Genomic DNA, 26778 nt, shown 5'->3' with positions numbered 1-26778 from the left:
GCATGAGCAGGCCCAAGCCGTGAAACCTTCTTGTTCTTCGCGGTTTCATTACAACTGTTTTTGCATTACTGCCACCTTGTGGATATACAAGGTATATCGATCCTAATTGACTTGACTTAAATGTTATGCCATCAAGTAACACATTAGTATTATGTACGTTGAATAATAGACACAATTACATAGACTTGATTAGAAAAACATATGTTAACTTAACAAAAACATATATTTTAAGTAAAATGAAAATAAATAATTAATATACACTGAACAATCCACCTCATTCATTTTTTTTGAGTGTACCACATTGGTGAGGAAATTCTGCTGAAAGCTGCAGAGAACAAGAACCTGATGTATAAGGGTTTTTAAAATAAACATCCTCCCAGATTTCCCTCCCTCTGTTGGAAACGCAGAGCCGCATTTGCAAATATGAGAGGAAGACTACGTGGGATGACCGGCGTCAGGTACAGACTGCTATACCCTGCAAAGCTGTTAGTGACCCATGGTGATGTGAGGAAAAGCTTTACCCATCCCAAAGAGACCGTAGACTACGCGGAGAAGCACCTCTCCCACCCACCTTCAAATGTATTAAAAGCAAGGATGTATCTATATGTCTAACGCTGACACAGCACTGTGTTTCTTCTTTTCCCTTTATATTCCATGTAAAGGTGAATATGGAGCGTTTATGGAGCTCGTTTATTGACCAGCTGTCAGTTAGAAGGTAAGAGTTACTAGGTTAACAGAGGTTAGCAGTAACAGTACGGGGAAGTATATTGTGTTGTTCTTTTGTTGTTTTTTATTTTATCGTACTTTACTTTGTTATTTTGATTTTACCTGTTGTGAGTGCTTCCCGTAATTCTCCTTTTTCTTGCGCCGCTGCGGCCAGAGTTCACAACATTACATATTTTTGTATCTATAAACAGGAAGCTGACACTCTCCAGACTTTATCAAAGGTGTGAGCGTCACAGCAGAGGCCTTTGTGTCAACGTAGCTGAAGACAAAACACAGAAACACATGAAGGAGATTTTCCTGGCCTGGATTTTATACAAATATTCTGCAGTACATCAAAAATGAAAGAAAACCATTAGTCAACATATGAACATCACCTCTGAAGTTACAGAGCTTTGATTGGAGACACAGCTGAGCGTTTTGCATTTTGCATAATTAATTACATAATTAATTATGTAACCATAATTAAATGGTTACATCATCTTTAAAGTCCCCAGAGATCAGGAAAAGGGCCTGAGGGTGCTGTGTTTGGAGTCTGCTGGTTACAGTGTGCAGGACCTCACAGGCTGCTGCAGCATTAGCAGAGGGCGGGACATACACAGCTATCATAATCACGTGTGTAAACTCTCGTGGTAGATAGTACGGTCTCATGCTAACCGCTAGCAGCTCAATGTCCTTACAGCATAGCGTCTCTTTGATAGAGAAATGCCCAGAGTTACACCATCTATCGTTCACAAACACAGCCAGACCCCCTCCTCCCTTCTTACCACTCTCCGCTGTTCTGTCATAAGAGGCTCAGCAGCTAAAGCAGCACACCTGGGTCTCCCAGCCTATTAAAAGCAGCCCTTTGCTTCACCTGCTTCACTAAACATTATTATTTTAAGCAGAGTGGTGTGATTTATGTAGGCATTGCTGTGTGACAGGATGACTTTTCTTGCACACCCACCAAATGAGGGCGCACATGCTTCCACGCCCACTGGTGACTGCACACATCCTTTCAAGGAAGCATTTCATTCATCCCTAACAAATGGAACAAAACACTGTGCAGCGTGTTCAGGTTTGAACGTGGCCCTGGCCTCTCTCTGCATCCACCTGGCACATGCAACACACATCCACTCCCTGCTGAACTGCTTGTATTTGATGTGTTGAAGTTTTGGTAAAGTTTGAATAAATTCCACTTTATTTATAGGAACATTTCATCTGTGGACTCCTGCTTCCCCTCTCCTTGAGCCAGTTTGTGACGGGAACATGACATAAGAAAAGTAATTTATCCCTTTTTGATTCTGTGTATCTGGCGCTCATCCAGTGAGTTCACACTTGGCAGAAACAGACTGAATTTGTCTGGAGAACTTTGGCTTCAGCCAAGTTAGATAAACACTCTCTGTCAAAACAGCAGTGTAGTTGTGGCACCCCTGTGAGGGAATGACCACATGAATATTATTTTGTGTAAAACACTCATGTAACGGGACATTTTTCATTGCTATATGTATTTATTTTCAGTTTCTTTAAGAGGATAGAAAATCCATGTAACAGGGATTCATTTTATGTTAGAAAGCAGTGAGGGCGGAACTTTGGTGCTTGCTCCGGGGTTTCGGGGAGCAGTAAGTGGAGCCCACCTTCCGCTGCTTCCTCAGACACGTTCTGGAGGAAAGCAGAGACGCATCGTGTCTTCCTTACTCTGCTCTTCACCTGCTTTTACAGGTCGGTACACGGTGCTCGCACCGAAAATGTTGTTTATTGTCACCATGGTTACCCACGTTAATGTGAATGGGAGAGTTAAGGCGGTCCGCCAAAGTTATTTATATGTAAACACGGGAGAAAACCAGAGGAGTGTCCCGCGCGACCGCACCGCGAGCCCGCTCGTTAGGTGGAGCGCTCGTGAAGCAGAGTCAGTGCGCTCCTATGCTCTGTGCAAACGTGTTGTAATGCTCCAATCAAATCAGTTCTGTGAGATGTGAATGTTAATAGTTCTGTTAAAGTGACTGAGTAGATTAGCTAGTGTAACACAAGCACTCTGAGCAACTCTGTGTAGCTAACAGAGGCATTCATGGGTTGATTAAACAAGCTGTGTTTCATGATGCACTAAATAGTGATTTTGCCAGTAAATTACTGGAGGGAACAAATGTAATGTATTTACCAATGCTGTTATTGAATAGAACTGTTTAGCCAGTAAGACACTGCAGAAGACAATGTGATGTGTTTATTGATATGATAAAAGGATGTAGCTGTTATGGAAAGAAGTGTGAACTTGAGAAACTGAACCAGTTAAAAAGAGTATATTTCACTGATGTTGTGAAATAAGTAAATGTAATTGATGTGAATGAGGAACCAGCTGAACAGTATATTGAAAGCTCATGTTTAGTGTTTTATAGCATTTATTTGTGTGAAATAAATCAGACTCAGACACGTTCTGGAGGAAAGCAGAGACGCATCGTGTCTTCCTTACTCTGCTCTTCACCTGCTTTTACAGGTAACATATTTGTCATCGAGGTCTTCATCCTTGGGACCCGTAACATAGTAACTTCTTCATTGTTATACTTCTATAGTTTTCCCATTTTGTGAGCTGTGGATGTGGAAAGTGTCTCAGTGACACATCCACATGAAAACGGCGTTACCTTCGTTCATTTGCATGTCAAATGAACGAGCTGTTTGGACTTTAACGTCACAGCTGATGCTTCGATACTCGAACTCAAGAGTTCAGCTTCCACTCAGAGGTACAAGTACACACAGCAAAGATAAACGTGTACACAAGGTGGAACCCATAAGTGCACAGCTCCAACCAGAGATGGGCAGTAATCCGATTACTTTTTCCAAGAAACGAGTAAAGTGAGGGATTACTATTGCAAAAAAGGTAATTAGATTACTGTTACTTTCCCGTAAGCACGCTGCGTTACTGCGTTACTAAAACCGCAGCTGTGTGCAGATGAACAATGGATAATCTATCGAGTGTGGAGAGAGTGTGAGCGTGCAGCGTTTAAAGCGTGGAAGCACTGACCTTACTTTGAGTTTGACTCTGTAAAAAGTGACAAAAACATTAGCATCCGCTGTTCACTGCGTGGGAAGACAACATGCTCACTCACTATGTGTTAATGGGCATGCTTATTTACAGAGGTGTGGACTCAAGTCACATGACTTGGACTCGAGTCAGACTCGAGTCATTAATTTTATGACTTTAGACTTGACTTGAAAAAATGTTCTAAGACTTGTGACTTGACTTGGACTTTTACACCAATGACCTGGGACTTGAATTGGACTTGAACCGGTTTACTTGAAAAGACTTGATATTTCACCCCAAATATAAAATTTAACATGCATATTATATAGAGATTGAAAATGTGACGTCATTCACGGGTAGAACCGCAAAGGATTCTGGGAACTCGTGGCAAGCGGTACTAGCGCACGCAGGCTTTCAATTAAAATCAGTTATACAGCGATAAAAAGAAACACAAAAATGTCAAGAAGCTGTTGTATTATTAACTGCAATAGCCGGTCGCATGACAGCCACGGGAAGCCGACGGGTAAAGAGATCGGTTGTTATCGGATTACGTCGTTGAAGAGAAATTGTTCGAGCCATGTTTCCGAAGTGACAAACAGGCGACGGGTGGCCTGGATTGCAGCCATTCAAAGACCAAATATAACGTCCCAGAACACTCCAGCTCACAGGTTAGTCTGCTCCAAGCATTTCCACAAAGGTCAGTCTGCTGTTGTAGTTAATGCGTCATTTTTCTTAACATAATTGGTGATATAGGTTACAAGCAAGTCTGGCGCTGAACAGAAATTGTCGCGCTATGCTAATTGGTTAATTGTACATAAATAGTGAATTGTCCTGACACAATATTGCGTTTCGCTTCTGTTATTATGTCACATTGACAAAAACATATACTTTTATTCACAGGATAAAACAGTTGTTTTGTATCACTAATTGTCCAGTACGATTACAGCATACAGTATTATTGTCACTGCTACATTTCTGTGATGCTACCAGAAATTATTTCCACTACTAATTAATTACCGTTGAGCTCAAAGGTCCTATTAATAAACAGTTAAGGAATGTGTATTTATGAAGACAATTTGTGAGACTGGTAAACTTATGATACGTACGATGGTCTTTCGTTCTACACGGTGCATTTCAAGGTCCTGCACCCATCCGTCGGTAAACTGTACCTGGGCTTGTTGCAGTGACCTGAAGTTACTAAACTTCATGAGTGTATGCGCTCACTCCAAGAACCGTATGATTATAAATATGCATATAAATATGCTACAATGAGATAGCTGACTTCATCTAACTAGCAAATGCTGTCCAGGCTACGTTGGTGATGCAGTTTTTTTTTAATATGTATGATATTTTTGTCATGCGATTTTAAAGACGGTCCTACAACCGCATCCAAGAATAACATGCAGCTTATCTCAGAACTGTCGGTGAAAACTATTCTTGGAGCTAGGTTTAATTGAGCTGCATTTTAAAGAGGTGCAATTTCACAATTTGTGTATATTTTCTAAGTTCACTATTTTGTCATGTGTTGAGAAAAACAGATTTAAAAATTACATGGTCTAATATTTACATTTAGCATAACTGCAACATGCTTTTTTTCGTTTTTTTTTTTTAAAGACTCGAAAGGACTTGAAATTCAAAATTTCAGACTTGTGACTTGACTCGGACTTTTACACCAGTGACTTGAGACTCGACTCTGACTTGCCTGACATTACTTGAGACTTGACTTGAGACTTGAGGATAAAGACTTGAGACTTACTCGAGACTTGCAAAACAATGACTTGGTCCCACCTCTGCTTATTTATAACTTTGATAAAATGTCATAAAAATAATTCCATGCCAGCTCACCATTGGTGATCAGGTAGTTTCTGTTCCAGTTCCAGTCCCATAAATCATGAAGCTTGCTGCCAGAAAAGCTTCAAATCTCCTTTGAAAGCTGTTTGTGGTCTTGATTGTGGGAGCTTCAGTTGTCTGACTCCAGCTGCCACACAGTGCTCACTGATATCATTTGCAAAAACCCCAGTGTGACAACATTTATCAGTGAAGCAGAAATCAGGAAGTGACGACTTTTCTTTGAACATTTGCTAAGGCTAAGCTGTGCTTTCTACCACAGTTGGGAATTTCCTGGTTTACAACAAATTATTGTGTCAACACCGCATAAGATTTCAAACTACAGGAAAATCACTGGAGTTATAAGAGGCAGACAACGACACACACACCACATGCATGCTGTTGCTATTTATTGTGGATTAACCTGTCAAGGGCAAGAACAAAATAATTCTGCCTCAAATACAGGAAATCATAGCTTTCCTGTATTTCCTCCATTGTTGGCATGCTGGTTAGTGCTGTTGCTCCACAGTAAGAAGGTCCTGGGCTAAATTATCCATGAATGTAAACGGCTGTGTGTTTCTATCTGATAGACTGGTGAGCTGTCCAGGGTGTACCCTGCCTGGTAACCTATCACTTCAGGGTTATTTCCCAGCCCTGCTGCAACCAGGATAGAGATAGGAGGATGGTAGTTGTTGTAGACCCATTCAATTTCAATTGAAGGATTAAAATGTTCCAGGAGCTCAACTTACTCCATCTGAACATGTTTCAATTGTGTTTTATGAACACAACATGCAGCTTTACTGAATATGAAAAGGTTGTGTTGATTTAACTCAGTTGTTTAAGTTTCTGCCAAAGCAAAACCTTTGTGTGCAACCAGTGTCCACTATTGAATCAAGTAAATCCAACATGTTTTTGTCAGTGCAAAAAGGAGTTACGGTGCCTGTATTCCTGCACAATATTGTCCCGGGAGGGAGGAAAACTTTCTGGTGAAGTTTTGGTTGATTTTTGGGTTTTGCTTGACACTAGGTTGATTTTATCAGTGAGGTTTGGATTGTTTTCTTTCTCTAAGAGAGAGAAAGATGGTTTTATGCTTGGACATGTTTGCAATGGGCCCCAGTATTTGTTACTTTATTAGTATTTTATTGGTTGCGTTTGTTTGTGCTTTTGTTACAGTGCACTGAGATAAGAACATCTGAGAGGTGTGATCCACCGGTGGTGATATTTTGGTATTTTGTGAGTTCCCGATTTAACAAATCAGCTCTTTAATCCAGACCTGAGAGGTTGAACTTTAAAGCGCTATAAAATATTCTTACTGGAAACAGTGGCAAAGTGTTTTTCTCCATGATTATAATGGGCTTGGGAGAAATTCACTTATATGTGACATTGATCACATGAGAAGTCCTGAGCCTAAAAGGATTGCAGCGAGTCAATCCAGTCCAAAAACAAGGAGCTGTTTTCCTTTAAAATGATGACGTCATCTTGCTGGTGATGGAGGCTCGAATAGGCTGCGCGTGAGACTCCATTATCAGCAATATCTGGTATGAATGTGTGTGGATGTATGCATGTGACTGGACTGTGACGGACTGACGACTAAAAGTTTAACTGACTTGATACTGAGACAAAAACGGTGCCGACTTTAGGATTAGTGAATGTCCACAACAATTCACCCAGCCTGTAGAAGAAGGGTGGAGGTTTTGTCTTGTTTTGTTGTTGCAGGAGCAGAAGGATGACAGAGACTAAAGGGGGAGGCTGTAGCTTCACATGAGTGTGAGCTGCAGACTGAACCCTTTGGTTGCTAATGTTGAGTCACTGATGTTTGCATTAAGAAAATTGTGTTTTATTAGCTGTGTTTTAATTAAGGTATCACATTATATTGTTGGGAATGTTAAATGCTAAAGTGAAGAAAAGCTTTGATTTCACTCATGACTGAACATGTTATTATTAACCATAGCAGGCCACTGTAAAGAGTCAATTAACTGTTATAGAGGAAAAAAAGGCCAAAAACTCTGTTAATACCTATGAATAACAGGCAATGATAGACTTGTCACATTCAAAATAGAGATATGTAATAACAAACACGGGTCCGTGTCATTTAGGTTCTCCATTGAAATAGTCAATCATTTAGAAAAGTAGAATATATATATATATATGTCTCAACGCTGTTTCTCAATAATATTAAAAACCTAAAAACTATTGTTGTGGAAGATAGAAGTCACTGTGACAGCCCTCTGACTGTGGAGGACGTTTGTAATCCTATTTCTGCACTTAAGGCCAACAAATCTCCCGGCAAAGATGGTTTAACTGCAGAGTTTTATGAATCATTTTCTAATCTCCTGGCTCCGTTCTTACTGCAGCTTTTCATAGGAAGTGTAGAGAATAACATCCTCCCTCCTACTCTTACTCAGGGTCTCATAACACTTATTCCAAAGCCAAACAAAGACTTACTTCTTATTGATAATTGGAGACCCATCTGTCTGCTCAATGATGACTATGAGATTATGGCTTTAGTACTTGCTAACAGAATGAAAGAGTTCTTGGACACAATTATCGATGAGACACAATCAGGCTTTATGAGAAACAGACACCTTTCTAAGAACATGAGACTGGTTTTAGATCTACTTGATTACTCTGATTTGGTATCTGACTATAGCTTCATTCTCTTCCTGGATTTTTAAAAGGCTTTTGATACAATTGAACATCAATTTATTTTCCACTCTTTGGAAAAATTTGGCATTTTTCTGTAAAGCTATCAAAACCTTGTACACGAATGGCAATAGCTCAATTAAAATGATTAAGACTCCACCCCGAGATTTGACCTGTTATACAAGGAATCAGCACAGCTGATAAGGAGCTCATCATCAGCCAGCTAGCTGATGACACCACACTCTTCTTGAAGAATGCAAATCAAATCCGTCCAGCCCTTAGTGTTATTAGTGATTTCTCTGAGGCATCTGCTTTATGTCGAAATCTAAAAAATGTGAATTACTAGCAATTAAAGGCTGCACTGCAAATGCTCTCTGTAACATTTCTGTTAAACAAGAAGTCACATATCCAGGACTGTTAATATCCAAAGACCAAAAGTCAAGATGCTCGTCAAACTTGTCAAACAGTGTTGGGGAATTCTCAATGGTGCTTGGTGCCATACCCTAAGGGACTTTAATGTCACAGGAACTTGGTAACAGCAATAAGAGAATACGTAGTTTATTCCAAGAAGATATCATGTCTCTCCCATATATAGAATATCTTACTGGAACCGACATGTTCCAGATATCACCTGGAAGACAGTCTGGATGATCCCATAAATATCTAATTGTGAACAAGGTGAAGGAAATCTCATATAAAATTCTTCATAAATGTTACCCAGCCAGTCACTATATGGTAACATTTAAAAGAGACATAAATACTAATTGAACTTTCTGTGGGGATCATCCAGAAACTGTGGCACATCTCTTTTGGTTCCTCTACACAGAGATTCTGGAAGAATTTAGCAGTTTTGTTATTGTCTATAGTTTAAGGGAGTTTTCTTTACGATGGCAAAATGTTTTATTCTGTTTCTTTAAGTTCCCCAGGAAGAATGATAAATGTTTTTTTATAAAAAATTTGTTAATACTTTTAGCTATTTTATATCCATAAATGTAAGTTTATTAATAAAACACCATATTTCTGCCTTTTTATAAGGATATGAATTGTACATACAATCAATTTCAGACTCAACCAACAAAAAGCCTCTCAGAACAATATTTATATTGTAACAGTTGCTATTGTAATGCAGTGTATCACCACATGGCGGCGCCTCGACTTTTGCATCCCGCCGAGGATTCTTCTCTTCTAGCACGTGAACTGTCTCGGAAATCCCCCCAGTTTTGCGGACGCTCGGACGTTTTCTCCAGCCATGGCCGCAGCCTCAGCTCAGGTGGGACCCGACTAATTTCTGGATACCGTGGTGTGCCGCTGCTCCGCTTGGGAGAAAGAAAAAGAGAAGCTGACTCCGCGACGCGAATGGACTCCGTGGATTTGTTATTTGTTGTTGGTTTCGTCTTCTAAGGATTAATTCTTCTGTGGAGAGCCTGGACATGAACATTTCTGCTGCCTTTTCTCTCCCCTTTCCCTCTGCTGAGACTGACTGTAGCACATGTAAGTGATAGCTTGGCCGACTACAACCGTTGGTGCTGGTCTTCGGCTCAGTATAACGAAACGACTTAAAACTAATCTTGCATTGAGCTCTAGTGTTGCAGTGTTGCTATTGTAATAACATGGTTCTGATCACTCCAGTCTAATTTCAGTTGTTGGGCGAAATTTTATATGTGGTTTTTCTAAATTTAATCTTGAACGCATTTTTGCAGTTTTGTCTTTCTAGTCTGACCTAACTGACTCTTTTACTGCTAAATCAATAACTGCGCTGTGCCCTGGAGCGGCTTAATTTTTTTGAAATCGCAATGGCACACTGCCCAGACGACTCTGACTCAGACATGGAACTTACCTCGTTACCTATGTGCCAGATAGTTGAAAATGTGACTCCTAGCCTTAGCCAACAAGTGGTGGAGTTAAGAACTGAGGTGAGTAAGCTTAGTGATTGTTTACGTGATTCACTGAACATACAGCAGAGTTTACTAAGGCAGTGGGACCAACTCACAACGGGGAACTCTCCCCCTCCTGCAGTCCCACAGTCTCCTGTTTTCCCAATGGCCACATCGACACCTCATGTTCATGTGATGGACAAAACTGAACCCACCAACAGTACCAATCCGTTCCTGCCCAGCAACCCATTTCAACCTACAAATCCTTTCCTCCCATCTCACTCACTTGAACTCAGCAGCACTTCCAGAGTGATTGCGGCAGCTTTACATCACGCAAAGCTGGAGCCTCCTGTGTATGCTGGGGACGGAAAAGTGCAACCTGAGGAATGGTTAAATGCAGTTGGCACATACAAAGCCTCATTGAACCTAACTGATGGGCAATTGCTAAACGAACTGCCACACTTTCTTGCAAAAGAGCCCGGGAAATGGTTCAAGGCACTGAGCTCCCACATCACATCATGGGCTCAATTCTGTCAACTGTTTAAGACAGTTTTTCTGCCCTCCGACAACCAAGAACGCATCCTGAGAGGAATTTTGGATATTGGATATTGGATTCATGAACAAGAACTTTTACCAGCTTTTTGCCATAATACCAGATTTGTCCTCTCCTTTCATTCTGGGAATGGATTTTATGGCAAGAGCTTCTGTTTCTATTCACATTCCCACTAGAACAGTCTACATTGAGGACATCCCCTGCCCACTCGCAGACAATGAAGAGGACCTTCAAAATGATTACTCACATTCACCTGGAACACTGATGTCTTTGGACTTGGTTCGCTCAGACTTAACAGCCAAACTGTCTGAAGCAAGTCTCTCAGAGAACAACAAGGATGCTTTACTAAATCTGCTCAGCAAGTTTAGCTCCTTGTTTGATGGTCAACTTGGTCGAACGGCTCTCACTGAGCACGCCATAGAGACTGGCAATGCAACACCTGTCAATCTCCCACCCTATCGCACGTCACCTGCTAAGAAACGTGTGATTGAAGAACAAGTGCAACAAATGTTGAAGGACAACATCATTGAACCTTCCACAAGCCCTTGGGCAGCTCCTGTAGTCATTGTAAATAGAGCGGCCACGGAACCAAGGTTTTGTGTGGACTTTTTTTTTTTTTTTGCCTGTCCCATTTGGTTCTTTAGCCATCAGAATTGTTGTCTGAAGACCAACAAGGGTACCCAATGGATTTACTTTGCCAAATGGATCTTCGTGGCATTGCCGTATTGGTCCATTTGGTCGATCTTTGTTTTTATTATTTATTATATTTTATTTTCAGATGTTACAGACGGGACAGACATCAGTGAGGGATAGGAAAGGGAGAAAGAAAGAGGAAGGAAAGGAAAAACAGAAGGGGAGAGGGACAGTGAGAAAGGGGGGGAGAAAAAAAATAAAAATCTCCTGGATCACCTGTTGAGAGAAGAATAGAAAACAAGCAAAAAAACAAAGCAACATACTAAACACAACACCATCGCATTAATCTAGCTAAGTGTAAACAGCAGTAAATACTAAATATTCAATGTTGTTGTGCAGCACGCAGGACAGATGTGCTTCGAAGTAGTAGCCAAGAAGGGTGTAATTTAAGTCTACGAGCAGTGAACACCCGTGTGCATACCTGTGTGGATCAGCGTGCTTGTATTCCAAAGGTTTCTCCATGTAACGATCTGCTAGGGAGTGTGGGGGGGGGGCCACAGCCCCGTCCTCCAGGGTATGAAGCAGGTATGGAGGAGATCAAAACTCCAGACATCCAGAGGCCCCCAGAACACAAGAGACCATGGAAAACCAACAGAGGGGCAGCCGCGCCACTGTCCCAGCAAGAGCTGAGGAGAGTCCCAGATGAGGGTTCACTCAGCAGCCGCGGAGCAGAAGCCAGGGGGAGTTGCAGTGACGCGCCTGTGAGCTCCGCCGGCAGCCAGCTGTGCCTGAGTGACCGAGCCCCAGGCCGAGAGGCCGGGGGCACCCCACCTCCGAAATGGTCCGAGCGAGCCCCAGGTTCCAGGCCCCGATAAGTGGCCACCAAGGAGTGAGCCGGTGTGTACCTGGACGCCCACCCCCAGACACAAAGAACCACCAACGCACCGACACCTGAGGGAGTCCGCCACCGGCAGGGGAAGTGGTGGTGGGTGGAGATAGGCCTCCAAACCTTGGAGGGCCTGAGGTGTCCCCAGAGAGATGGTGTCTGATACCCAACCTGACATATAGACACAGACATACAGGCACACACAGACACAAACATCCATTCCCCCCCTCATGCTCTCATGTGCACTCACTCCACACTCAACCAACGTGGAGACAGACATAAAGAGACGCTGTACACACGATCACACTCCCCAAGCGTACTCTACAAACCGGGTCTAGGTACCCTTGCCCCTGGAGGGGGGAACTGCACCCAGACCCAGGTGGTGTTACCCTTTTCCCTGCGGTGGGGAGAGGCAGACCACCCCGACTCCGTAGCAGCAGGGAGGCCCCACACTCCAGACCGCAGTCGGACGGCCAACTCCTCCTAGCCCTCCCGCTCCAGCAGGCCGCAGAGAATGGGGGTGGGAGAAGACTCCAAACCTCCCTCCACCCGCTCATTGTAGTGTTGATGCATGTGTGTTCTAAGGTGCAATTAAAACCCAGGAGGGCATGGAGCTACCTGCCAGAGAGCAGCAGGTAAGCGCATAGTCCCTCCTGATAGCCCTCAATGTCTAAGTGTATTTAAAATTGAGAGGTGGGCAACGACGCCAGGGGTGAGGTATACACCCTGATGGTAATATGGACTCGGTGATTGTGCCCACCCCCAAGATCCTATATGTATGTGTAATGAGAGTGTGAATAATGTGAATGTCTAAGTTGTGGGAAAAAATTGAGGCAGAGGCTGTCATGAATCGCTGTGTGGCAGGCAAGCAGGAGTGGTGGACCCAAAATGCAGAACTCAGACACGGAAGTGAAACTTAAGGCGCAGCTTTATTGCTGGGAAAAACCTCGTACAACTAAACTCACCAAAAGAAAACCAAAAGTCAGAACAGCGGAACCAAGGACTGAAACACTGGAAAGAAACACTAAACTGGAGCGGGAGACCAAACACTAGGAACATAGAAGCAGAACACACAGCTAGTTGAGGGTACGACGCGACACTGACACAGAGAAACACAGGGCTTAAATACACAGACGGCAGTAATCAAGGGATGAGAGACAGAAGGGGAACACACCTGGGAGAAATCACAGCTGACGAGACAGGGGAAACGTAACTGAGCACACTCGCATATGACACAAACCTTCACAATAAAACAGGAAACTCAGACACATGGAACCAGGCAAGACATTGAACTAAACAGACAGATTCACAAACAGATGGGGTGACACCATAGACAGAGACAGACTCAAAGGCAGACCAAATATAACACACAGAACTCAAACAATAATAATCATCATCATAAACTAGAAAATGATAACTAAAAGCGCTGGGTCACCGACCCAGGACCATGACAGAGGCAGCCGGAAGGGGACAGAGGGGGGGGTAGCCTCCTCTGCACCCTGGTGACATACCCCTACTCCAAGGCCCTGCATGTGTGGGTGGTTGTGGTGGAGCGGGAAGAGGGAGGCAGCTGGAGATGGGGAGGGAAGGAAGGGAGGGGCAGGTAACCCCTCCCTGGGGCCAGCTCCCCCGCTGACCCCAGTAGGCACTCCCACACTCCGCGACCCGCCAGGGAAAGAGGGCCCAGGCCCATCCAGACCGGGGCCCAGTGCAGCAGCGCCTCCCGGCCCCACAGAGCCCGGGACAGTTCACCCAACCCCACCACAGAGAAAACTGCACCCACCCCACCATCCACTCATCTTCCAGACTACATAAGACAGTAAACGCCCAGGCTGAGATCTTCCTCCACCTCTCCTGTATCTCCCCCTCCTGCAGAGAGAGTCCCTGAAGAGAGGAAAGGTCCTACAGATGTGACCATCTCCCCCACCAGTTGAAGAGCCCCCCAGGTGGCTCGACGCACCGGCGGCACCCTGCTCCAGGGCTGGGCCCCCATGCACCCACCCGCCCACAACCCCGGCAACACACCAACCAGGACCCAAGCCCCCGAGGCCCGGCCCGGGCCCCGGCCCGGGCCCCAGCCCGGGGACGGAGCGCCCCCAGAACCTCACGCCCCCAACCGGACATGACCGCTACCCCGGGTTGAGCCCCCCAAGGAAGATGCCTCCGGGGAACCCCCCGACGCCCTAAGCCTGTCCCTACCCCCACACCAATCACAACAGTGAAGGCGGGACCAAACTATGACCCCCCACCCCCACTAGGTGATGGAGCTGATAAAAGGAGCCCAGAGCAATTGATCTGATGTGGTGGCAGAGGCTGTATCAAGACTAATGTAATCTAATAGATAATTTCTATATTGGTTAGAATTAAGATTATTTTTATTTTTCCAGTTCATGAGGACTGTTTTCTTGGCTATGCATAGGGCAGTGAAAACCATATGGGCTATATTCTTTTCTGAAGTGACATTATCTAAGCTGCCCAACAAACACACTAAGGGGGAAGTTGGAATGTTACATTTCAGACACTTTGATAAGTCTTCACATATCTCGCGCCAAAACTTTTGCACTGGTGGACAGAACCAAAGAGCGTGGATGTAATTGTCTGGTGTATTGCCTTGACAGTGTGAGCAGTTGTCGGAGGATGTAAAGCCCATCTTGAACATCCGATGACCTGTATAGTGCACTCTATGTAGTATTTTGTATTTTATTTATTGCAGACTGGGATTTTTCATTAATTTAAAGGTTTTTAAGCAAATCTCAGACCAGAAGTTTTGGTCTAAGCTGACTGATAAATCTGCTTCCCACTTTGCAATAGGAAGGGATATTGATTCATCTAATTTAGAAAGTGTTCTGTATATTTTAGATAATAATTTGGGGGATTTAAGAGTAAGAAAATGTGCCGCACTTAGTGGTGTTTGTAATTCAACTTGACTGAGGTTAAATTTCTTTTTTACTATGGATTTAATTTGTTGATATTCTAAAAATCTTGTCTTGTTGATCCCATATTGTGCAACTAGTCTGTCAAATGGAATAAATTCTGTTCCCTCTAATATATGTTCTAAGTATTTAATTCCTTTACAACTCCATTCTGGGAAATTAATCATATTATTGTTTTGTAATATGTCAGGGTTATTCCAGATAGGTGTACGTTTGCATGGAATTAATGAAGACTCCGTTATTTTTAGAAACTCCCACCATGCTGTCAGAGAAAAGCTGATGTTGATACTTTTAAAGCATTCATGTCTTTTGATGTTTGAGCTAATAAATGGTAGGTCTGAAATCTCTAGATCCTTGCATAGTGCCTGTTCAACATCTAGCCAGGGCTCAACTAAGAAGGTATGTTTTAACCATTCTGAGATGAACTGAAGCCTGTTGGCTAAGAAGTATTGGTAAAAATTAGGCAGATCTAATCCTCCTCTATCCTTGGTTCTTTGTAGCGTTTTTAAGCTGATACGCGGGGGTTTATCTTTCCAAAGGAATTTGGAAATATATGAATCCAGAGATCTGAACCAATCTTGTGATGGTTTGTTAGGGATCATCAAAAATAAGTAATTTATTTTTGGCAAGATCATCATTTTTATAGTGGCGACCCTTCCCATGAGTGATATGGGTAAAGATTTCCATCCAGTCAGATCGCCTTCTACTTTCTTTAGAAGTGGGATGTGGTTTAATTTAGTTAAGTCTGAAAGCTTAGGAGAGACATTAATACCTAAATATTTAATATTTCCGGATTGCAGTGGGGCAGAGGAAGAATTATGGAAGGAGCAGTTAATGGGGAGAACTGTAGATTTTGGCCAGTTAATTGAATAATCTGAAACTCTTGAAAACCAGTTTATTAAAGTAATTACCTCAGAGAGGTTGGTTTGTGTGTTTTGCAGAAAAAGCAACACATCATCCGCATAGAGACTGATTTTATGTTCTATGTTCTTACATTTTATGCCCTTAATTGTTGTAGCCTGTCTAAATGTTGCTGCTAGAGGTTCGATAAAAATTGCAAAAAGTGAAGGGGAGAGTGGGCATCCCTGTCTGGTGCCCCTCAGGAGACAGAAGCTGGAGGATGTCTGGTCATTTGTTCTGATACGAGCTGTTGGGGAATTGTATAATATTCTTATCCAGTTTATGAAAGAGTTTCCAAAACCAAATTTGTGTAAAGTTGCGAATAAAAAATTCCAGTTAACTCTGTCAAATGCTTTTTCTGCATCTAGAGATAATATTATGGTTTCGATGTTTTTATCGTATGAGTAGTCTATTAAATTAAGTAATCTACGAGTGTTTGTTGAGGAGTGCCGACCTTTTATGAAACCAGTTTGGTCAGGATGAATTAAGAGGGGGGTCATTTTCTCTAATCTCTTTGAGAGAGCTTTGCAGATTATTTTAAGGTCTACATTTAAAAGAGAGATTGGACGATAGCTTGAGGGAAATAAAGGGTCTTTGCCTGGTTTTAGCAGGAGACTAATGTTGGCAGAATTCATATTTGGTGGTAGTCTGCCATTTTCCTCGATTTCCTGCAACATGCCGTGGAATACTGGTGCCAAAATTGTCCAGAATTCTTTGTAGAATTCTGCAGGGAAACCGTCTGGACCTGGGGCCTTATTATTGGGCATACTTATCAGGGCTTCCTGGAGTTCACTTGGCGTGGACTTTTGAGGGCTCAACCAAGTTACCCGAAAAGACTCTTATCCCCTGCCTCGTGTAGATGAGTCTTTGGACTTTCTGGCAAGAGGAAAGTTTGTCTCGACATTGGACTTAGCGCGAGGCTATTGGCAGATTGCTGTAGCAGAGGACTCGAAGCCTAAAACTGCCTTCATCTCTCACTGCGGTCTCTTCCAGTTTCGGGTGCTGCCCTTTGGGCTCTGCAACGCACCTGCAACTTTTCAGAGACTCATGAACTCTGTGCTTGCTGGCTTCATTTACAAAACGTGCGCAGTCTACCTGGATGACATTGTTATCGCCTCACCTACCTTTGAACAGCACTTAGTGGATCTTGAGGAGGTGCTGGGCAGACTCCAGGCTGCTGGCTTGTCATTGAAGCTCAAAAAGTGCCAATTCTGCCTCGATGAATTCACCTTTCTCGGGTACCGCATCACATCATCAGGTGTTAAGCCCGATCCGGACAAAGTAAAGGCGGTTAAGGAGTTTGATACCCCAACCTCAGTGAAACACGTCCGTCAGTTCCTTGGCTTGACTGGCTATTATCAACGCTTCATTCAGAATTATGCCCGCCATGCCGAACCTCTTCACGCCATCACCAGAAAGGACAATGCTTTCCACTGGGACGACAGCTGTCGAAGGGCCATGGACACTTTGAAGGATCATGTCACATCAGCCCCGATCCTGTCATTTCCAGACTTCAACCGTCCCTTTTCCATTCACGCCGATGCATGTGACATTGGTCTTGGGGCAGTGTTGATGCAAAAGGATGACAAGGGTCGTGAGTACGTTGTGGCTTTTGCTAGTCGCTCCCTTCACAAAGCTGAACTCCCCTACTGCACTTCAGAGAAGGAGTGCCTCGCTGTGATATGGGCTCTGGAACACTTCCGCCCATATGTTGAAGGTGTTCATGTTACTATCTTCACTGACCACAACAGTCTCAGGTGGCTCATGTCTCGTCAAAACCCAACGGGCCGACTTGCCCGCTGGTCACTTCGTTTGCAGGACTTTGATTTCACAATAGTGCACAAACCTGGTGCACAGAACAAAGTTCCCGACGCACTGTCACGCAACCCTTTGCCTCTGACCTGTGACAGGCCGACTGATCTTTTACCAGATCATGCTGTTATGGGCAGCCTGGACATTCGTACTCTGCCCCCCGTCATTCTGGCTGACCGTTCACAATTCAGACAGCTGCAGTTAGACGATCATGTCACAGGTCCACTCCTCAGAGACATTGAAGCAGACTCTCTGAACAGCTCGGACAATGCCACCTTGTTACAGTATGTTGTGTATGACTCTCTTTTGTATCACAGAGAACCCAAGTCCATATGTGCTTTGCACCCTTTGAAAGAGCTGAAACTGTTTGCCCCTACTTCCATGAGAGGCACCTTGCTGGACTATTACCATGACCACCCCACAGCAGGTCACTTGGGTGTTTCTAAGACATTGGCTAGACTGCGTTTTAGGTTTTTCTGGCCCAAAATGGCAGCTGATGTGAAAAGCTATGTGATTTCATGCTCAGTGTGCCAACTCACCAAGCCAAGTCAGAAAAAAGCAGCCGGTCTTATGGTTCCCATTGTCCCCCAGAAACCCTGGGAGTATGTGGGTGTGGATTTTGTTGGGCCACTTCCCCGCACCCCCACTGGTAATGCTTATTTGATCGTGTTTGTTGACTATTTGACTACCGTATTTTCACGACCATAAGACGCACTGTGCTAAAAGGCGCAGTCTCAGTTATGTGTGCCATTACTGTATTTAACACACACATAAGGCGCACTGGATTATAGGGCGCATACAAGTACCGTATGCGTATTTAAAAATAAAGCGGGAGCAAACCTGAGTTCGGTACCTTACTCACATTTTTATTACCAGTAATCGTCATCATCAACAACACACAAGCATACAAGTGTGCGTATTTAAAAATAAAGCAGGAGCAAAACAAAGTTTGGTACTCACATTTTTATCATCAATCAAACCCATCGAAGTCCTCATCCTCTGTGTCTGAATTGAACAGCTGCGCTAAATCTCCATCAAACATTCCAGGTTCACTTTCTTCACTGTCAGAGTCACTTTCCGTGCCGTGCGGCTCCTCGGAAATGATGCCGGCTTTTGCGAAAGCTCGAACAACAGTGCCAGCAGACATATTAGCCCAAGCATCTACAATCCATTGGCAAATTGTGGCGTAACTCGCCCGGCGCTGCCTTCCACTCTTGGTGAAACTGTGGTCTCCATCGGTCATCCATCGCTGGATGTGTTTGTCGCCGATGTGTTTGCTGCACTAGGAGCGGAAGATGGCCAGCTTTTCCTTATAATCCGCTGGAAGTTGCTGCGCTACCATAGTCCTGATCCGGATGGAAAAATGGCACCGTTTCATAAAAAGTGAAAGTGAAACTGCTTTTAGCCGAATGGTGACCGTCGAAACGCTTCTCCCGCTCGTTCTTTGCTCGATGATCCACCGCTCGAGTCTTTCCTCCAACTCGGGCCACCTCGCCTTATGTCCGCGGAAACTCAGCTGCGTTTTCTTGACCTGCCGGAGCTTGTTTTCTAGCTTCCTCCATTTGCGAACCATCGATTCGTTAATCTTAAATTCTCTCACCGCTGCTCGATTTCCATGTTCCTCCGCGTAGCTGATGGCCTTCAGTTTAAACTGTGCTTCGTAAGCGTGTCTCTTTGCCATTTTCAGGGTTGTTAAAACAACGATGTCCTGCATAACGCACATACCTGTTCTTTTATACAGGTATGTGCGATAAAGTCAACGCACGCACTTCACCCTTTAGCGTTCTCATGGCGTTCTCTACTACGTCCTCATTACAACACACAGGGCGCACTGCGCTATAGGGCGCGCCGTACTTTTTGAAGAAAACCTAAGACTTTTAAGTGCGCCTTATGGTTGTGAAAATACGGTAAATGGGTTTAAGCCAGTGCTGTCAAAGAAGCTACATCTCAGGTAGCAGCTGGTAAATTCGTCACTGACATTTTTGCTAGGCATGGTACACCCACTTACCTCATTTCTGACAGAGGGTCTCCTTTTGTGAGTGAGCTTTTTGAACATGTTGTTTCTGCCTTAGGCTCGGTGCACAGACTCACTACGGCATATCACCCTCAGACAAATGCTACTGAACGCGTCAACCGGACTCTGAAAACTGCAATCCGCGCTTATGTAGGTGATAAGCACACATCATGGGACAAGTTTCTCCCTCAAATTTGCTTTGCTCTGCGCACTGCCCCCCATGACAGTACAGGTATGACTCCTGCCATGATGCTTTATGGTCGTGAGTTAGACACCCCGCTTGACCTTATCACTCAGCCTTCTACAGCAGGTGTTGATGAACCGGGTGTGCCTTACCCTGAGACTCTGAGAGCCTCCCTGCAGGAAGCTCACGACCACGCCAAAGCAGCTTTGGACTATAGCCATGACAGACAAAAACATTACTATGACTTGAGACATCGACATGCCACGTTTCGTGTTGGTGACCTTGTGAGAGTTAAGACGCACCCCAGGTCAGACGCTCAGTCTAACTTTACTGCTAAACTTGCACCACTGTTTCAGGGACCATTGTGTGTATCTCAGAGACTCAGTGATGTTAATTACAAATTCAAATTCAAATTTTTATTTGTCACGTACACAGTCATACACAGTACGATATGTAGTGAAATGCTTGGACAACTGCTCGTGACCTAAAGAAAACAAAAAAGGAAAAGGCTATGAATAAGATAGGAAATAAATATGAAAAATTAAAAAGGGTAAATTTAACTAGGAAGGAATAAAATATAAATTAAGGTTAAAAATGAAATAACTGTACAACACACTGGGATAGAATAAGATAAAATATATAAATTAAATTGAAAATAAAATAACTGTACAACAAAATACACAATATAGAACTATATAAGAATGTATGAACAAAATACACAAGAAGTATAAATAAATATATACACAATAACAGCAGCAGTGATTTAAGTGATGAAGTGAAAACAATGTCCAGAATGTCCAGTGTGTGTGTAAGAACTATATGTGTGGGTCAGTACTGTGTGGTGGTGTGATTGTGATTGAGAGACCGTATCGCCTGCGGGAAGAAGCTCCTCCTCAGTCTCTCTGTGTTGGTCTTCAGGGAGCGGAATCGCTTTCCTGACCTCAACAGAGAGAACAGTCTGTTGTTGGGATGGCTGAGGTCCTTCACGATCTTCCTGGCCTTGGTCCAGCACCGCCTGCTGTAGATTGAGTGCAGGTCAGGGAGCTTGGAGCGGATGGTGCGCTCAGCTGATCGCACAACCCTCTGTAGAGCTCGTCTGTCCTGCATGGTGCTGTTCCCGAACCAGGTTAAGATGTTTCCTGTCAGGATGCTCTCTATGGTGCACGAGTAAAAGTTCCTGAGCACCTTGGAGGGCAGTTGGAAGTCTCTCAAGCGTCTGAGGTGGTAGAGACGCTGACGGGCCTTTTTCACCACGGAGTTGATGTGACAGGACCATGACAGGTCCTGCGTGATGTGAACTCCGAGGTATTTGAAGCTGTCCACTCTCTCCACTGGGCACTCGTTGATGACGGGGGTCTGGTAGTTCCTCTCCTGCTTAGTGCTGAAGTCCACTATCAGCTCCTTTGTCTTACTGACGTTTAGAAGGAGGTCCTCTGGCACCAGTTCTCCAGATTCCTAATCTCCTTCAGGTAGGCCGTCTCGTTGTTATCAGAGATCAGGCCCACCACGACGGTGTCGTCAGCAACCCTACAGGCTCACTTGGGTGGACTCCGGTGTGGATGCAGGTGTTTATCATGTTGTGAACATGCAACCGTTCCATACCTGGGACTCTCTCACTTCCAAAGAACATTCTGTTTCATTGCCTGCTGAGAGAGAGACCGCAGAGGGTCTGAACTCCCTGGCCCCCCTGCAGACACTGACATTGACTCTGAGCCATTCCCCTTTGATTTACCGGACATTGACTCTTCTTCTGGTGTGGGCGCTGTTCCAGAGAGTGTTTCACCCAGATCTGTCCAGCACCCAGCTGCTGGTGGACATTACAATCTCAGGCCCAGACGTTGCCCCAGAGTTACGTCTGGCTGGAGCAACAAAAGATGGACTAATGATTTTCACACAACCAGGCTTGATCTGAAGTGAAATGTTTTGGTTAAACCTGTTTGATGCTGTCTATTTGCATTGCTACTTTGAGTCATGCTATGTAGATGTTTCTGTTTGCTCTACTTAATCCAGTTTTATGGCTCTTTCGTGCGTTAAGGTTCATTCTTGGCATTTACTTAGAAAAAAAAAAAAAGAACAAAAGAAAAAAGTGAAAAAAACTAAGAAAACTGATTTTCCACTGTACATATTCGTCTTATTTTCACCAATTTCATTTTTAAATGGTCTTTTGCCCTGTGTGTGTGCACCAATCTTAGCTGTAACCTCTATGTATAGGGTACTGTTAGGTGTGGTGTGTGCTTTTTCGGCTGTGTACGGCTGAGGACAGCCTTCTTCTCACCAGGGGGGGACTATGTAATAGTTGCTATTGTAATGCAGTGTATCACCACATGGCGGCGCCTCCTGTCTCACGACTGGTGTCACCCCCTTTTTGTTCTTCTTCGCACTCCTCCTGTAATGGATGCTCCCGTGTGTACGCGGACTAGTGTGCTCTTTAGTAATGTGTGGTAGAGGTAGCACTTTTATTTTTGATATTGTAAATAAATGAGTACTTTTTGGAAAGTCAGAAGCTGTTGCTCATTCGCTATCCACCTGCACACCTCCGCGGCTGGCTTCATCTCCACTGCACGTTACAATATGTTGATTTTTTTCGCCTACTCATATCATAATTTTTTTACTCCTGGTTCTGTATGTTCATGTTCTGTTCTTTTGTAAACTTCATCTGTTTGTATGTTGTATACTCATTGTGTTTCAATAAAGTTCGATTTAAAAAAAGGTACGTTCTAAACGAAGCTTCAGACGTCACTGATCATGTGACTCTGGCCAAACGAATCAAGCCTCGACACGGTGCTTCTGAAGCAGCGCGTTGATCTTTCTGACACACGCACCGGAGCGTCAGCTTCAAGCGGACCATCACTACCTCTCACATCTAAAGGTGTCAAGGTAACTTTGAACTGAGTTCAGTCAATCTGGAGTTTTTCCAAGTTTTCTGTTGCTCTCTGTGAGAGAAGAGCGTTAAAGGCGGGGCTCTCCAGAGTCCAGCAAAACAGGAAACCACAGCTGGGTGTGTGTAAGTGTGCAAACCAATAGAATGCATCGTGGTGGGGGGGGGGGGGCATCACGGGTATTGGCAAGAAAAAAATAAAATAATCGGTCGTACCCATGCTTCCCCGACGTCATGCCAGCGCATATTGGGAAATTCGTAGGCACCGATCGGTTTTCTATCAGCCATTTGCTGGGAGTAAGGGCGCCCTCCGTTTGCGAGGTGCTGCTGGCGGCACAGGGAGGAGAGGGCGGGGCGGCGGGGAGTCTCTGGCTGGCTGGAGCGGCATCTAATAACCAACTCGCAAAACAAAATAAAAACAACAAACAGATATTATGATACAGACTTATAATCTGCACCGATGTTTTTTCTAAATTCTATAAAGTGAGCGCGAGAGCCCTCGGTGCGCCTGCGCGCTGCTGAAGTCAAAGTAAACTTTATTGTCATCTCCGCTACAGACAGTCCAGCATATCCGGTTGTTCAGTCTGACGTCACTAGCCGTGTCTGGGTCTAAACTCCGCTGCAGGTCCATATATCAAACGATCACTATGGCATTACTGAGAGTTGAAAAACTGTCTAAAGTCTTTCATCTTTAATAAAATGATCAGCGTTCTGCTCTACCAGGTGTAACAATTGAGTTTAACATCCAGGCATCCATGAAAACGGGATTTATGACATTTAACGGAGTTAGAAGTTAGCAGGAAGTTAGCTCGCTAGCTTCCATCTAAATACAATATAGCATGTCCTGACTGCGGGGTTTTGGAAACAAATTCAAACGTACAGCTCTGCTATCACTTCCAGCATAAATGAAGACAGAAAACTAAACAGCAGTGACGTTTGTAGGGTTACTGAAGTTGGGCTAGCTGGTATATAATGATGTGCTACGTGACCGCTAGCGACACAGCTATGTTAGCATAATATAAACAAGATAACTTTTTTTCCACTCGATAAAAGTTAATGTGAGTGTTCCCGGTGGTCAGGAACAAATGTAATCGCATGGCAGGATGCTGTAAAAGGACCAAACTTCAGCCAGGAGAACAACTGAGATAATCCATCCACAATACGAGGTTAGTCATTCATATACTGCTGCATGGGCTGGGCTGTAGTTACATCCTAAGGTTTTAAAAACTGAGCTTAAATAAATGATTAGCGGTAATAAAAGCCGAGGGAGGTCAACAGTGATCACTGACTGTTTTAGGAGCTTTTTGAGATCAAATAGAAGAAAATACATAATATTAAACATGTTAACAACACAAAAGCTATATTAAACGCAGACTACTTTAGACCCGGAAGTAGGATTCGTCGCGTCATCACTGAACAACCGGATAGAGAGACGAGATGACGAGGCTGCAGTTACAGCGGTGCAAGTAAACAAACAATAAATATAAGAAGAGTAAGAAAATAAATCTACACTTTAGGACTTGGGGTAAAGGATCAATAACAATTTAAATTTATAATTTACAGTTTGATGATTTAAAGTCTCACACAACCCGTCAAAAGGGGCGGGGCCGGCTGCTTCCAAGTAGAGCACATTTCATTTATAATGATGTAAATCCAAGCCCATCATGGATTCACGATCTGAATCCTAGGTTGTGTGAAATCCCAGAAATCAACCTTAGACAAAGTGAATCTGTGAACTAAGGTGTAGGTCTGTTAGGTTAATTGTGCTGATCCTCGGGTTGGGGGATTTGTGTTTGTACTGGAGCGCAAAATTCAAACCAATGGAAGATGGACAACAAAAGTTCAAAGCCATCAGGTGCTCAGGTTAGAAAAAAGAGAAAAGATGCAGGTAAGCAGACGTGTGATTGGATAATGGCAGCTCATCCTGAACCAATCAGACTAAACTCCAAACAATACATTATGTTACAGATTTTAATATTAATTAGTCATTGTTACTTGTTGATTTGTCCTTTTCTCATTGTGTGACGAATTATGACGACTGTTTGGTAGCTGTTATTGTCTCTCTCTCTCTCTCTTCATGTGTGTTTCTCTGGTGAAACAATAGTTTTGTGTTAATGTTAGGGCTGCACGATTTTGCATAAAATGAGAATCACGATTTTTTGGCTTAGAATTGAGATCATGATTCTCTCATAACAATAAATAAACATAAAACAACAAATGTCTCACGTTTTGTTGTTGCAGCAAAATGTTGTCCTGCTTGAAATTCCGTCTCCACCGTTGCTCGACGCTGCGTGTACAGAGCAGGTAGTGCAACAATAGAAAAATAGTTGCGGGACGGCACTGTGTAGCGTTTGTCTAGGGTGTTGATCGTTTTCCTAAATCCCTCGTTTTGCACAGTGTTGATGGAGCCATATCTTTGGTCAGGTGATAAGTGATAGCCTCCGTGATGTCTTTGTGCCTGCGGGAGTTCGACGTGTATAGGGAAGCGCTGTATAAGGTTCCCGTTATTGATGTTTGGGTGGTTGACCGGGACGGATTTTCTCCTGTCACTTTCTCGTCATCCCTGACGTGCTCTCCGTTGTTGTTTCCCTGCTAATTTTAGCATCACACGGCACAGCTTCTGTATCACGTGGTATAAGGCTCCGCCCTTGTCATTTGTTGAGCAGGAAGAGTGAGCGCTTGTTTTCATGCAGAGTACGTCCCGGATCAAAATGTGAAGTTTTACAAATCACCACTTCTTTAGTGAATATCATTTCAGTCTCAGACAATCTCGTTTCTCTTACAGAGGTTGAATGCACCTTTTGCGGATGGCGGTACCACACAGTGTGCGTGGACTTCCCCTGCACAGAAGGCAACTACAAATGCTGTGAATGCTAAATAAACAGAAACAAATGATCCCTGTTGTCTTTGCTTGATGATTGGTTTGAGTCTTGACAATCCACATTGCTGGCGTTGCATCTTTCAATGGCAGCAATGGCAGGTATCAGTGCTCAAACCTTTTGTGTTTGTTTCCAACAAGTTGCCCACCTCGGGAAACAAAAATGTGTTCTTTTACTTGTCAGATGAACATATGAGACACTTTGACTCTTCAGTGCAGTGTGGAGCCTAACAAAGATCTGTTTTGTGTCCCAGCTGATCAGCAGGAGGAGGAGAGTCTGACGGAGCAGCAGAGGAACATTTTCAGCTACTTGGACTCAGCTCAGCCACTACAGAGGAAACGATGAGCTCAACACAGAAGGTGACAGACAGAGCAGGACCATATGACCAAAGATATTTATCACCATATACATTTGAACATTTGCCATAACCATGTAGCTGACGATATAATTGACACCAGACAAAATACTTTACAGCTGCACAACTTTATTAAAAACCCATCAATGTATTTTCACTGAAACAAGCAGCTGTTGTTTATGTGCATTAAAGTTATATAAAAATGTAACAGTGCAAATGCAAATTCCTCGCTGACAGTTTAACCAAAAGGCGTTTCCAGTGGAAACTGGCCGACACATCCTGAGCATAACTATGTATAATATCCACTAAACTTCAGAAGAGGTTATACAGTCGTGGCCAAAAGGTTTGAGAATTGCATAAATATTGGAACCTGGAGAAGTTGCTGCTTAAGTTTTTATAATAGCATTTTGCCTGCACTCCAGAATGTTATGAGGAGTGATCAGATGAACTGCATCGTCCTTCTTTGCCATGAAAACGAACTTAATCCCCAAAAAGCCTTACCGCTGCATTTCATTGCTGTCATCAAAGGACCTGCTGAGACCATTTCAGTGATCGTCTTCTTAACTCAGGTGAGAATGTTGGCGAGCACGAGGCTGGAGATCATCATGGCTGTATCCCGATTCAGGTTCTGCAGCTTTAAAGTCCTCAAGGGCCGCGTACTCAAAGACCGCTAAGGCCGAAGTGCGAGG

General features: G+C 43.7%; 1 protein-coding gene across 1 annotated transcript in view; it reads left to right on the top strand.

Moving 5' to 3' along the window:
• Positions 1 to 2369: 2369 nt before the first annotated feature.
• The window catches only part of LOC308398336 (uncharacterized protein), a 30334-nt gene continuing 5925 nt past the window's right edge, over positions 2370 to 26778 (top strand). Inside the window, exons 1-3 of the mRNA XM_080884911.1 lie at positions 2370 to 2424; positions 3121 to 3193; positions 25988 to 26093. Of these exons, the coding sequence (XP_080741037.1) occupies positions 26076 to 26093 (18 nt within the window). The 5' untranslated portion in view covers positions 2370 to 2424; positions 3121 to 3193; positions 25988 to 26075. The remainder of the gene's footprint in view (positions 2425 to 3120; positions 3194 to 25987; positions 26094 to 26778) is intronic.

The sequence above is a fragment of the Rhamphochromis sp. 'chilingali' genome (genome assembly GCF_963969265.1).
Source record: "Rhamphochromis sp. 'chilingali' genome assembly, chromosome: 1".
Lineage (NCBI taxonomy): Eukaryota > Metazoa > Chordata > Actinopteri > Cichliformes > Cichlidae > Rhamphochromis > Rhamphochromis sp. 'chilingali'.
The sequence above is the reverse complement of the archived record's forward strand: the minus strand, read 5'-3'. Positions and strand labels throughout refer to the sequence as shown.